The sequence below is a fragment of the Chionomys nivalis genome, chromosome 18 (assembly GCF_950005125.1).
Source record: "Chionomys nivalis chromosome 18, mChiNiv1.1, whole genome shotgun sequence".
Lineage (NCBI taxonomy): Eukaryota > Metazoa > Chordata > Mammalia > Rodentia > Cricetidae > Chionomys > Chionomys nivalis.
The window spans coordinates 22,817,874-22,832,982 of record NC_080103.1 but is presented as its reverse complement, the minus strand read 5'-3'; the positions used below and the strand labels follow the sequence as shown (position 1 = coordinate 22,832,982).

General features: G+C 39.4%; 1 protein-coding gene across 3 annotated transcripts in view; it reads right to left on the bottom strand.

The window, feature by feature from the left end:
* Positions 1-15,109, bottom strand: part of Wdr47 (WD repeat domain 47) — a 52,667-nt gene that overhangs the window by 28,048 nt on the left and 9,510 nt on the right. For all 3 annotated transcript variants that reach the window (XM_057793431.1, XM_057793430.1, XM_057793429.1), the window contains exons 2-5: positions 9,434-9,600; positions 7,021-7,104; positions 5,780-5,864; positions 119-921 (exon numbers count right to left, since the gene is read on the bottom strand). In XM_057793431.1, the coding sequence (XP_057649414.1) occupies positions 119-921; positions 5,780-5,864; positions 7,021-7,104; positions 9,434-9,591 (1,130 nt within the window). In that variant the 5' untranslated portion in view covers positions 9,592-9,600. The remainder of the gene's footprint in view (positions 1-118; positions 922-5,779; positions 5,865-7,020; positions 7,105-9,433; positions 9,601-15,109) is intronic.

Sequence of the window (15,109 nt, the reverse complement as noted above, 5' to 3'; positions counted from 1 at the left end):
TTAAATGTAAACTTAAAATTCTTAAAACTATAAAGTGCTGAACACCAAGAGCATTTGCATGCACACTATAGACTACTTAGAACTGGCCATTTCCTAATTTTTATGAGCAAATGCCTACCGTTCAGGAGATTCTTCATAGATACTGTGGCATTCTGTATTCTCAAGCATGAGGCTTCTGCTAAGGTTTTGTACTCCTGGATAATGGAAGTTAGCAAAGGAGTGTGACATTGGAGAAGTTTTGTTCCCAAGATCTGAGATTCTCTTATCGTGGCTGGTTAATCCACACGTGAGGCCATCCAGGGCAGGGTTCAGGGAGCGAGTCATATAGGCATCAGCTGACTGAGGTCTTCTCATTGGTGACGATGGGTAAGGAGAAAGCTTGCTGATAAGAGGAGTCAAGAGATCAGCATATGCAGCTTTTGTAGGTTTCAGGAGTTTGTCAACATGAATATTAAGCATTTTCTGTTCAAATGCACAAGAAAAGACTGAAGAAGGGAGATTCTGAAGCCAAGATAATAAACTCAGATCTAAATCATCACAACCGTTGCCACATAAGAGGTCAATGCCAAGAAGTACTTCACTTTCTGTAATTTCTTCACCCGTTGCTTTACTCTGACAAAACTCTACACAGCATTCATAAAGTAAGCCCTTCATTACGAGCTGGAATAAGCGATTGTTACTTGCTTTAAAACCAGCCTCGCTTAGCTTCCTGTCGGCAGGGATGAACTCTGCGACCATGACACAGACCTCTTCAAAGCAATGAACTCGTGCAGTGCTGGGATTCCAGTCCTTAAATTCAGCATGATTGGTCAGACGAGGCAGAGTGAGGAGCAGACAGAGCTTGCTGTAATCATCTTTAGAAGGGCAGTACTCTTCTAGGGCATGCAGACACTGGACAGCTTCTTGCATGGTAAATTCCAACTAAAAAATATAAAGGATGACTATAAAAAGAGATGAAAGGCAACTGATCACCTTAAATGAAATGTGAAAGCTAAGAGCATAAAAGATAAATTTTTGTGCCAGAGAACATAGATATAATTTGTAGAACGCGTAAAATTTTTAATTGATGATGTTTTCACAACTTAAAAAATGAAGAATTTGGTTAATTACTAAATTAAAATTTTACCTACAAAATTAACATTCTAAATCAATTCAGATTTAAAATTCTAATTTCCAACTGTTGTTTAATTTACTTTCATTTTGTAAATATGGTTAGATACAGAGCCTCCACATAACTCGGGCTAGCCTTGAACTCAAGCTTCTCCTGTCTCAGTCTTAAGAATACTGGGATCATAGTTGAAAGCTACCATGCTTAGCTAAAAGTAAAAACCAAATGATGGCAATAGTTTGTTTGACAAATTTGTTTGGTTTGTCCCAAATGCAAAAGCCATTTTCTCAGTCTCAACTTGTCTTAGAATAAATTCATATGAGGATAGAAAGCAAAATTCACAAAAGGAAACATTTATAGTTGATTACTACAAAACACCAGAAATAGCACAAAAAGCTTAGCTGAGATACTGACAACAAAGTGCATACTGAATACCTTGTAGGAATGTGGGGCAGTATGCGACCCAGGCTAGCTACAAATATGGCCTAACTCAAAAATGTAAACTTGCCTTTAATCCTAGCACTCAGGAGGCAGAGGCAGGGAGATTTCTTGTGAGTTCAGGCCAGCCTGGTCTACAAAGTGAGTTCCAGAACAGTCAGAGCTGTTACACAGAGAAATCTTGTCTCTAAAAAACAAAAACCAGTAATAACTAAATGTAAACTGACTTAAAACACACACACACACACACACACACACACAGGCTGAAGAGATTGCTCAGTGGTTAAAAGTGTGCATTGCTCTTCACAGGACCTGAGTTTTAACCTGAGAATCCATGTCCAGCAGTTCACAACCACTTGTAACTCCATCTCTAAGGAATCCAATACTCACTTCTGGCCTTCACAGATATCTGCATATATGTGCACACAACCACACACAGATAAATGTATCTACACATAAATAAAAATAATTCTTTAAAGTAACTTTCTGGCTAACAAGATGGCTGGGAGAAAAGCACTTTGCACACAAGTCTAATAGCCTATGTTAAACCCACAAACCCACAGCAGAAGAAGAGGAAAGACAAAATTTTTCTCAGACATCCCATGCTTACCACAATGCTTTGACATGCACGCTCGTGTGTACATACACATACATACATACAGACAGACATACAGACACACTCATGCATGCACACATACCATTCGCACAAAAATAAACAGATGAAACTTCCCAGGGCTTGAGATACAGCTCAGCTGGTACAGTGCTTGCCTGAGACACGTAAGAAACTGATGGTAGAAAAAGAGTCCTGCAAGCTGTTCACCAACCTCCACATACTTTCACCATGGAGTGTATGATGCCCCCAATAAAATAAATAATAAAGATTTTAAAACATTGATGAACTCTGAAAATGTTGAAGATGTGCTACATCCTGCAATATAAAATATTTAGCCAAGATTTAATCCTTTACATAAAAATGAGAAGCATCAGGGGGAAGGGGGAAGGAGGGATCTTCTTTTTTTATTGATTTTTATTGAGCTCTACATTTTTTTCTGCTCCCCTCCCTGCCTCTCCCCTTCAACCCTTTCCCAAGGTCCCCATGCTCCCAATTTACTCAGGAGATCTTGTCTTTTTCTGCTTCCCATGTAGATTAGATCTATGTAAGTCTCTCTTAATGTCCACATTGCTGTCTAAGTTCTCTGGGATTGTGATTTGTAGGCTGTTTTTTTTTTTTTTGCTTTATGTTTAAAAATAACTTATGAGGCCGGGCGATGGTGGCGCACGCCTTTAATCCCAGTACTCGGGAGGCAGAGGCAGGCAGATCGCTGTGAGTTCGAGACCAGCCTGGTCTACAGAGCTAGTTCCAGGACAGGCTCCAAAGCCACAGAGAAACCCTGTCTCGAAAAACCAAAAAAAAAAAAAAAAAAAAAAAAAAACTATGAGTGAGTACATGTGGTAATTGTCTTTCTGGGTCTGGGTTACCTCACTCAAAATGATTTTTTTTTTAGCTCCATCCATTTGCCTGCAAATTTCAAGATGTCATTATTTTTTTCTGCTGTGTAGTACTCCATTGTGTAAATGTACCACATTTTCCTTATCCATTCTTTAGTCGAGGGGCATTTAGGTTTTTCCAGGTTCTGACTATGACAAACAAAGCTGCTATAAACACAGTTGAGCACATGTCCTTGTGGTACAATTGAGCATCCTTTGGATATATACCCAGAAGTGGTACTGCTGGGTCTTGAGGAAGGTTGTTTCCTAATTTTCTGAGAAATTGCCACACTGACATCCAAAGAGGCTGTACCAGCTTGCACTCCCACCAGCAATGCAGGAATATTCCCTTTACCACACAGCCACTCCAGCATAAGTTGTCATCAGTGTTTTTTATCTTGGCCATTCTTATAGGTATAAGATGGAATCTCAGGGTTGTTTTGATTTGCATTTCTCTGATGACTAAGGATGCTGAACATTTCCTTAAGTGTCTTTCAGCCATTTGAGATTCCTCTGTTGAGAATTCTCTGTTTAGGTCTGTACTCCATTTTTTTTAATGGATTATTTGTTCTTTTGATAACCAATTTCTTGAGTTCTTTGTATATTTTGGAGATCAGACCTCTGTCTGATACGGGGTTGTTGAAGATCTTTTCCCATTCTGTAGGCTGTCATTTTGTCTTGTTGACCATGTCCTTTGCTTTACAGAAGCTTTTCAGTTTCTGGAGGTCCCATTTATTAATAGTTTCTCTCAGTGTCTGTTATTGGGGTTCTATTTAGGAAGTGGTCTCCTGTGCCAATGTGTTCAAGTGTACTTCCCAGCTTCTATGAGGTTCAGTGTAGCTAGCTTTATGTTGAAGTCTTTGATTCATTTGGACTTGAGTTTTGTGCATGGTGATAGATATGGGTCTATTTTCATTCTTCTATATATTGGTATTTAGTTATGCCAGCACCATTTGTTAAATATGCTTTCTTTTTTCCATTTGATATTTTTTGCTTCTTTGTCAAAAATCAGGTGTTTGAAAGTGTGTGGATAGGCCGGGCAATGGTGGCGCACACCTTTAATCCCAGCACTCGGGAGGCAGAGGCAGGTGGATCTCTGTGAGTTCGAGACCAGCCTGGTCTACAGAGCTAGTTCCAGGACAGGCTCCAAAGCCACAGAGAAACCCTGTCTCGAAAAACCAAAAGAAAAAAAAAATGAAAGTGTGTGGATTAATATCCAGGTCTTTGATTCGGTTCCATTGTTTCTCCTGTCTGTTTTTATGCCAGTATCAGGCTGTTTTTCAGTACTGTAGCTCTGTAGTAGAGTTTGAAGTCAGGGATTATGATGCCTCCAGAAATTCTTTTATTGTACAGGATTGTTTTAGCTACCCTGGTTTTTTTGCTTTTCCATATGAAGTTGAATACCATTCTTTTGACGTCTGTGAAGAATTTTGCTGGGATTTTGATGGGCACTGCATTAAATCTAACTACCCAAGATCATGGGAGATCTTTCCACTTTCTGGTGTCTTCTTTTTTTTTTTTTTTTTTAAAGGTTTATTTATTATGTATACAACTTTCTGCCTCCATTTATACCCACACGCCAGAGGAGGGCGCCAGACCTCTTTACAGATGGTTTGGAGCCACCATGTGGTTGCTGGGAATTGAACTCAGGACCTCTGGAAGAGCAGACAGTGCTCTTAACCACTGAGCCATCTCTCCAGCCCTCTGGTGTCTTCTTCAATTTCTTTCTTCAAAGATTTAAAGTTCTTGTCATACAAGTCTTGTTTGGTTAGAGTTACTCCAAGATATTTTATGCTATTTGTGGCTATTGTGAAGGATGATGTTTCTCTGATTTCTTTCTCAGCCCATTTATCATCTGTGTATAGGAAGGTTACTGATTTTTTTTTTTTGAGTTAATCTTGTATCCTGCTACATTACTGAAAGTGTTTGTGAGTTGTAGAAGTTCCTTGGTAGAACTTTTGGAGTTGCTTATGTAAACTATCATATCATCAGCAAATTGAGTTTGACTTCTTCTTTTCTGATTTATATCCCCTTGAATTCCTTTTGGTGTCTTATTGCTCTAGCTAAGACCTCAAGAACTATATTGAATAGATATGGAGAGAGTGGACAACCTTGCCTTGTTCCTGATTTCAGTGGGATCACTGTGAGTCTCTCTCCATTTAGTTTGATGTTGGCTTGCTGTATATGAGGCAAGAGGATCTTACAGAAGTTTAAGGTCTTCCTCTGCTATAAGCCTTCTCAAAGCCAACCTGGGCTACATGGGAACCTGTCTTTTTTTTCTTTTAGGTGCATGAGTGTTTTGCCTGAATGCATATATGTGCACCACATGTGTGCTCAGTGCCCTGGGAGGCCAGAACAGGGTGTTGAATCCCCTGGAATTCAGAGGCCCTGTCTTTAAAGAAGCAAGTGCATAAGCAGAGGGTAACTGAGGACACCCTTGGGAGCACTCTGCCTCCGTGTGTACACACATGGGTACACATCACACCCATACATACACAAATCTGGTCTAACCTACCTGAAAGGAGAAGAATATACTCTTGAAGTGGTCCTACAGCACCTTGATTTAAATCACGGAGCAAGTTTAAAAGGACTATAGATTAATAGGACCACAACTGCAAAACTACAGATCTTGCTTCATCACAGCTCATAAAACTTTAAAAACTCATGGTAATAACCTTCTGGTTTAGTGAATAAAATAACTGAAAGCAAGACTAGGGCGCAAACCTTCAGGAATAAAAATCTTACATGCTGGGGCTCATCTTCTGCAGACATTGCATTGTTAACACACAAAGCTTCTAGAAACTTCTGCTTGAGGATAATATAACGAAACCTAAGAAAGAGGAAACATTAAAATGATTAAAAAGTTGAATGATCTCATCCGCAGTAGCATACATCTGTAAATTCTGACTCAGGAGGGTAGATAAGGAGGAACATGAGAAGACACTATCTTGAAGAAACCTCAGCTTCTGAAACACAACAGGCAAAGTTTGATTCCTGCGAACTGCAGACTAAGCCCAGGATTCTGCATATGCCCAGTACACAATCTTTTTCTGTTTGCTTGTTTGTCTGTATTTTTTGATACAGGGTTTCTCTGTGTAACTTAACTGTCCTGGACCTTGCTTTGTAGACCAGTCTGTCCTCGAACTCATAGAAATCCTCCTGTCTCTGCCTAGGAGTGCTAGGAATAAAGGTATGTGCCACCTCTTCCCAGCACCAGGCACACAGTCTATCACTGAGCTAGAGGAACACTCCAGCCATTTTGTTTTACAAATGATCAAAGTGGGCCAGCAAGATGGTTCTACAGGTAAAGGTGCTTGCTAACACACCTGAAGACCTAAGTTTGAGCCCAAACCCCAACATGGTAGAAAGATAAAATCAATTGTTATAAGTTGTCCTCTGCTCTCTACATGTACACTATGGAAAGCACATGTGAACATATATACACATGCAATTACATGTTTTAAAAGGCATCAATTATTATTTTAAAATAAACCTAAAAACCATAATTTTCTAGTATCTGACAAACTTAGAAGTTACTCTAAGTAAAACTGGGCTCTGGAGAGATAGCTCAGTAGTTAAGAGCAGATGCTGTTCTTGCAAAGGACCTAGGTTCAGCTCTACACAGACACTCACAACTTTTGTAATTCCAGTTCCAGGGGATTTGGCATCCTCTTCTGACCTCCAGAGGCACCACACACACACATGGTTACAGTAAGAGAATAAGGGCCCAAATTACTGCTGACTGCTCATTGAACAATGAAGGCCAAGAGGGAGCAGGAAGACATCCTTGAAGCCTGTGCTGATATCTCTTTGCATACATACTACCGACTAAGTAACTGCATTTCAGACTTGCAAAGACTTCAAGAACTGTAACTATGTAATGTATCCTATGGATGCAGTGTGCTGCTTCATAGGAAGGCTACATTAAATGTGTTTATTGTTCTGCTAGGCTGACAAGACACTAAAAATTTAAAATAAAATCCTACCTTTTTTTGTCAAATTTTTCCATACATTCTAGAGGCTGAATGAACTGAAGAACTTCATCCCATTGACCATCGAGAATTAGCTGCCTAAATAAAGAAAAACCCAGAATGCTAATCAATTCAGATCACACTAACAGCTGATAGAGCAGATTACAAAACAGACATTAAAGCAAATAATGAAATTAACCTGATTCCTCAAACATTATTCTTTTACAACAAAAATTTCTCAATATTGATTTATGATAACAGTAAATTTATAAAAAGGATGGGCAGAAGGACTTTTATAAGATTACCAACATTTTACTTAAAGACTACTAATAACCAATCAATAGTAGTTTTATAAAGAAATGGTTTTTTATTGATTTTTATTGAGCTCTACATTTTTTCTCTGCCTCTCTCCTCTCTGTCTCTCCCCTCCCCTTCAACCAAGGTCCCCATGCTCCCAATTTACTCAGGAGATCTTGTCTTTTTCTACTACCCATGTAGATTAGATCTATGTATGTCTCTCTTAGAGTTAAAGGAATGTTTTAATCTTAAAAAGGGAGAAAGGGCACAATTTCAAAGGTTAGATCTTTAAGATGAATACATTAATTTAATAAAAACTTTCTATCCTGTAATTCTTTCCATTTCACCTCAGACCAGTAAAATTCTATCATAAGTCAGCAGGCGCCTGGAGAGGACTCAGAGGCCAGTACTAAGTTCCAGAGGTATCAACACTTGAAAGACAATGGCGAGCCAAGTATGGTGGAGCAAATCTTTAATCCCAGCACTTGGGAGGCAGAGGCAGGTGAATCTCTGAGTTTGAGGACATCCTGGTCTACAGAGCGAGTCACAGGACATTCAAGGACACACAGAGAAACCCTGTCTCAAAATAAGAGGAGGAGGAGGAAAAGCAAGACAAGGGTGAAGAGCAGTCTCAGAACTGGTTCCTCACTCCAGTACTGTGTAGGTCCCCGAGGTTAGAGGACCACAGCATGGGTACGGGAAGTACAAGTTTAATACGCTACAGCTCATATAAGAAACCTTTGGTTCTCCTTTCAGCTCCATGTTCATGAATTAGGAACAGTGTATTTCTTTCAAGAATACACAGTCCTTCTCAAGGATATTTGAAATCATTAAAATAAAATATATTTCTATCTTAGAGCTTGGTATTTTCTTTTCCATGCAAGCCAGTTTGGGATATATTCAGTTTTCCACTGTGGCAAAAATTTCCCTTGCCTTGAAAATCCCTCCTGTTAAGAATTGTGCCCTAGAAAAATAATTCAAAATACAAAAAGTCCCATATATAAAAACTGTTCAATAGAGTATTTAAGAAAATTAGAAACAATGATCTAAAAATGGGTGAAGCATTGAGACTAAATTGAAAAGTTTTAACATATATATTTGAAATCACAGAGAATTCTTGTGATACAACAATTTTTTTTTTTTTTTTTGACAGTCTAGCTCTGGTTGTCCTGGAACTCACTATATAGATCAGTGGTTCTCAACCTGTGGGTCTCAACTCCTTTGGGGTCACATATCAGATATCCTGCACATCAAATATTTACATTATGATTCAAAACAGTAGCAAAATTACAGTTATGAAGTAACAACAAAAATAATGTTATGGTTGGGTGTCACACAACATCCAAAACTGTAATAAAAGGTTGCAGCATTAGGAAGGTTGAGAACCAGTAATGTAGACCAACCTAGCCTGGAACTCACAGAAATCTGCCTGCCTTTACCTCTCAGGTGCTGGGACTGAAGGCATACACTACAATGCCTGGAAATTTTTCTATTTAAAAAAAAATAAACACAAAAGGGGCTGGAGAGATCATTCAGTGGTTAATAGTACTGCCTGCTCTTCTGGAGGACCAGGGTTCAATTCCCAGCATCCACATGGCATCTCTAACTTCAGGTCTGGGGATCTGACACCTTCTTCTAGCCTTCACAGGTACCAAACATGCACATGGTACACAGGCATAACACAAATATGCATAAATAAAGCTTAACTATATATTAAAATGTATATGTGCATCTATATAAATATATACATATATATGAATCACAATTGCTCCTAGGTAGTGGTAAATTTTCTTTATTTTTAATAATGAATATATTTCTATAATTTATTTTATGGCATTTGTTTCCTTGTACTCCTTATGCATATTTTAGAAATGTTTACCTTTCCAGTGCCTTGGATTTCTTGAGTACTTTTTAAATTGCTACGATAACACTGTGACTACAAAGACTATGCATCTTACCACTGAAAACATTCTACAGATCTATTACTATACACTGTGAGCATTCCATCATGAAATAAAAACCAATTATTCAATTATACTTAGTCTTTTATGAGCATATTACACATACCACCATATTAATGCTCTTCTTTGGAAGAGCTACATGTAAGCCTCATAGTAATGATGTAACATACCTCAGGAAAAGCATATCATCTGAAAATAGGCCATTTATGACTCCACTTTCCTTCTCAAGGGCCAGCATACTAATATGAAGCTTCTTTGAATTCAAGAAGTCCAAAATCAGCTTAATGATTTCCACCTCCTTCACATTCACGGTCTCTTCTGCCGTCATACTGTTAGCCTGAATAAATGAAAACAACAAAAAATTTAGTCCTACTGTTTTATGTGTAGGCTTAGTCGCCTAGAAATGACAATGTCACTTGGCAATTTTTAGTACATGTATTTCAAAGTAAAATTAACTATCAAAACTGAGCCATTCTTTAATATGTTAAAAAATATAGCTCAGATATTTTGAAAGTACTAATCTGTGAGAAATACACATTGGAGTGATGACAGATGAAATGATGAGGTCTGAGATGTCTCAGAATAATCTGCAGTAACAATATCAGGTGTGTTTAACACTCAAGACACTGTGCCACAATGCTGTCACCTACGAAGCCTATCTCAAGAATATCTCCTCTTCCCCAATTGAGTTAACAACAACAACAAAAAATCATAATTTTAAGTAAGTTTGCAATTTTTCACTGTGTTAAATTCATATACATCCTAGGAAACATGCAGCCTGTGGATCAAACATTGGTCACCCATGAATCATTTTGGAGTTAAAATTTTCTGTTGAAAACTGAAACATGCAATGTATTGGTAATTTCAGTGTTGTACTGATAATATCAACTATATTTCAACACTTTAAAACTCCTTCAACTCAGATTAGATTAGTCATGGGTCTAAGGAAAACCAAATACAATTGTTATGCTAAAGAAACATAGCAATAAAATAACTCCTAACAATATTCTGCTGTACCTATCTACAGATCAGCATCTTGCTCAGTCATCATGACAGAAGTTTCCTCTTGCAGCAGACGGAAACTAATACTGAAACCACAGCTCAACAATGTGCAAAGAGTGAGACACTTTGGAACACTCAGTCACAAATGGGATGGCTTCATCAAACCTCTCCCACTTCAGGGATCACAGAACTATGCAAAGAGAAGGCTGAACAATTCCAAGAGCTAGAGGGGATGAAGACACCAAAGGAAACAGTGGCTTCCAGACATAACGATACTGACACACATATGAACCCAAAGGCAGCACGCACTGGGGCTGCACAGGTCTAAGACAGATGGGGTCCCAGTGTTCAGAGGGGGACATGAACAAGGACTCCCATGCCTAAAAAAGAAGCTACCTCCAATTGACAACTGCTTGCAAAGGGAAAATTAGTTTTCTCCAACAGAGTCTCACTGGGTATATAAGCCACACTTAAGGGCAAGTCCCAAGCCCAGCATTAGATGACCAACACAAAACAAAATCATTATTTCTGTAGAATGTTTTTTGTCTCATATTGCTTTGTTTGAGCACTTTTTAAAATCTTACTGGTCTTTTGCTTGTGTATTATGGTTTCCAATTTTGTTTTTATGGATTTTGTTTGTGTATTTTGTGCACATTTTCATTTTTAAAAAATTCTTGCTTGATTTTTTTTATTTGCCTGTTTTCTCAGAGAGAGAGAGAAAGAAAGGAGATGTGGAGTTGAATGCATAGGGAGGTGGAAAGAATTTGGGAGATGTGGGAGAGGAAACTGTGATCAGAATATTTCATTAAACTGTTTTCAGTCGGGCGGTGGTGGCGCACGCCTTTAATCCCAGCACTCGGGAGGCAGAGGCAGGCGGATCTCTGTGAGTTCGAGACCAGCCTGGTCTACAAGAGCTAGTTCCAGGACAGGCTCCAAAACCACAGAGAAACCCTGTCTCGAAAAACCAAAAAAAATAAAAAAAAACTGTTTTCAACAGAAAAAGCTAAAATTCCTCTTCCTAACACTTACCTATAATCTGTAGAGATACAACTGAATAGACAGGCTGTGAAAGCAGAAAGATTTACAACTTAGAGGACTGAAAGAACCATTAGATCCTCTTATTTTGTACAAGTCATATACAACTGTACTTTTCAAATGTTAAAACACATAGGAAACACCCTGACAGATTACAAGAACATGGACAAAGGTAGCTCTCTCTTTGCCACATCTACTGTGAACAAGAAGAGCATTCTCAGCAATCAGACTGTCCACATTCCAGAAAATGTGACGTCACAATGAAGGGGCGTGGTTACTGTAAAGCCCCCCCCCCCCCCAGGAATCCTTCAGGAGGACTTCGATCACATCAACATCAAGCTAAGTTTCATTGGAAAGAAAAAGAAGAGGTTCTGGGTTGATGAATGGCTACTGTCTGAACTATCTGTGGTCATGTTCAGAACAGGACCAAGAGTGTTACACTGAGCTTCCATTACAAAATGAGGTCTGCACATGTTCACTTGCCCAGCACTGTTATTATCCAGGAGAATGGGTCTCTGGTTGAAATCTGAAATATCTTGGGTGAAAAATATGTTCTGTTTCTCAAGCCTAGATAATCCTTGAAGGAAATGATATTAAATTTATTTCAATTCCATGGCTTTGAACCAACAAGTCACAACAGTTAAGAACAGGCCATCAGAAAGGTTTTAGATGGCCTCTGTGTGTCTGAAAAGGGAGCAGCGTAGCATGCTGATGAGTGAGACCAGGGTTACCCTGCTCCAGAAACAAGATCCCGGATCATAAGTACATTTTGGGAACAATAAAAATAAAATATCTCTATTAAAGAAAACAAACTCATAGCAGGGCTGTCAATTTGGCTCAGCAAGTAAAGGTCCTTGCTTTCCAGCCTGACAACCTGAGTTCAATGCCCAGGACATACACAGTTAAAGGAGAGGAGAGACTTCTGGCAAGTTGTCCTCTGACTTGCACATTCTATGACATGCATTGACTCACACAGACACAAAATAAATATATGTAAAAACTTCCTCAGAAGCAATGCAAAATTATCATGCTAATGGACTAACTGCAAGAAATAGTCCTGATAACTAACAGGACTATCAGGAAGCTTTCTTTCTCATAGGACCAAGTCATTCTAACCAAGCTCACAGAAACATAAGCACAAGCTTGTAGATAATCCAGTTCTGCTCTTTTCAATCTGTTAATTCTCTATTTCTTCATGAAGAAAAATGCAAATGTACAGCCAACTAGAATGTTCTCATCATCAAACAGCATACTGTCTGTTATACAGAGAAGCTGCATGGATAAGGAGAAGAGTGTGTTAAGACAATTACTTAACTAAAAAAAAAATTATAGCCCCTGGCTAACCTGCAACTCGCTATATGGACCAGACTGGTCTCTAACTCACAGAGATCCACTTGCCTCGACCTCCTGAGTGCTGGAATTAAAGGCACGCACCACCATGCTGGACTTATTTATGTGTATGGTTTCCCTGCTTATATATCTGTACACCATGTGCATGCAGTACCTAAGGACACCAGAGGATGACATGAGATCCCTTGGATCCATCATGGAAATCGTCATGGGGGAGGGGGACACATGATCACAACACACACAGGACGGAACAGGATACAACATCACATATGTTCAACTGATGTTAGTTAAACAAACTTGAGATGCAAAATATGTTAGGCAGTGGTGACTCACGCCTTTAATCCCAGCACTCTGGAGGCGGAGGCAGGCAGATCTCTAAGTTTGAAGTCAGCCTGGTCTATACATAGTTCTAAGACAGTCAAGGCTACACAGAGAAACCCTGTCTTGAAAAACAAAAAACAAGTCGGGCAGTGGTGGCACACACCTTTAATCCCAGCACTTGGGAGGCAGAGGCAAGTGGGTCTCTGTAAGTTCAGGCCCAGCCTGGTCTACAGAGTGAATTCCAGGACAGCCAGGAGTGTTTCACAGAGAAACCCTGTCTTGAAAACAAACAAAAACCCAAAACGAAAAAAAAAAAAATACACATGCATTGACATACACACACACACACACACACACACACACACACATACATACCATATACTTCTAAGGCCATAAGAAGTTAGTTTTGTTTCCAACTTCTCTAATTTTTTTTTTAATGCCATTCTGGTCCCTCTTAAAAATCAATTCTGAAAGCATCTTAGTAGGCTTCCCAGCCTATGGTTTCTGAGAACACTTACTTAGAAAAGAATTCACAAAGGAACAACAATAGGGTGTATTCCACTGAAATAGGGGGAGGGATTTCAATGTCCGCATATCCATTAATAAATGGTAGCTCTTTTGAAGTCTCAACATGTAATTCTGTGTTTCTTAGGGATTTTCTTTTGAGAGGTAAATTTTTACTTATATTCAATAACTAAACTAGGGGCTGAAGAGGTCACACAGTGATTAAGAACACTGGCATGGATAGTGATGGCGCATGCCTTTAATCCCAGCACTTGGGAGGCAGAGGCAGGTGGATTTCTGTGAGTTTGAGGCCAGCCTGGTCTATAAGCGAGTGCCAGGACAGGCTCCAAAGCTACACAGAGAAACCGTCTTGAAAAACCAAAAAAAAAAAAAAAGTACACTGGCTCAGCTGTGTGTATTTATCCCAGCACTCAGGAGGCAGGTCTTTGTGAGTTCAAGGCCAGCCTAGTTTACACAGTGAGTTCAAAAACAGTTTGAACCACATAGAGAGACTGACTCTGTTTCAAAACAACAAAAAGAAAGGGAGGGAGGGAAGGAGGGAGGGAGGGAGGGAGGGAGGGAGGGAGGGAGGGAGGGAGGGAGGGAGAATAGGGGGAAAAACCCACCACCAAGAGAAAAAATAAAACACCCACATGACAGCTCATAACCCTCTCTAACTCCAGTCCCAGGGGATCTGATGCCATTTTCTAGCTTCTTCAGGTACTACACCCATAAACACAAAACACCCATAAACACAGAATACAGGCAAAAGAAAAAAGTTTGAATATAAAATTAGTTTTATAAATCTAAGATTACAGGCCCTCTGCACGTGGGAGACAGTTATATAACTTAGTCTATCTGAGGGGGTCCCTGGAAGTAGGACCAGGATCTCTATCCATGGTACATGAGTTAGCTTGTCTGGAGCCCATTCCCTACAGTGGGATGCCACGCTCAGCTTTAATGCAGGCAGGTGGAGGGGCCTGGTCCTCCCTTTACTTAAGAGCCAGGCTTTGTTGACTCCCCTTTGGGAGGGGTGGATGGGGGGGTGTGCTGGAGGAGGAGGCAGGGGGAGGGAGAACTGTGGTTGGAATGCAGAATAAAATTTTAAAAAACTTTTAAAAAATCATTTTAAAAAGAAATCTAAGATTAAAGTCAACATTAACAGACTAAAAATAATAACAGAAATGTAGTTTATACATAAAGAAAATTTTCACTGAGTGGCGGTGGCGCAGGCCTTTAATCCCAGCACTCAGGCGGCAGAGGCAGGCAGATCTCTGTGAGTTCAAGACCAGTCTTGTCTACAGAGTGAGTTCCAGGACAGGCTCCAAAGCTACTCAGAGAAACCCTGTCTTAAAAATCTAAAACAAGAAAATTTCATGAAAAACTAGCTACAAGCGGTAACATACTATAGTGAACTCAGCACTCAAGAGGCCACATCAGGACTACCGAGAATTTGAGGTCAGCCTGAGCTATCTAGTTTGTCTAAGGCAAATTCGGGCTACACAGCAAGACAATGTCTCAAAAGAAAAAATCAGGGCTAGCTTTCTAACCAAATATAAATAGAAATGACTTAACTGTTCCTTTGCAATGACGTTGCTTACTTAAAATACAGAATAGGAAAGAAGGAAAACATG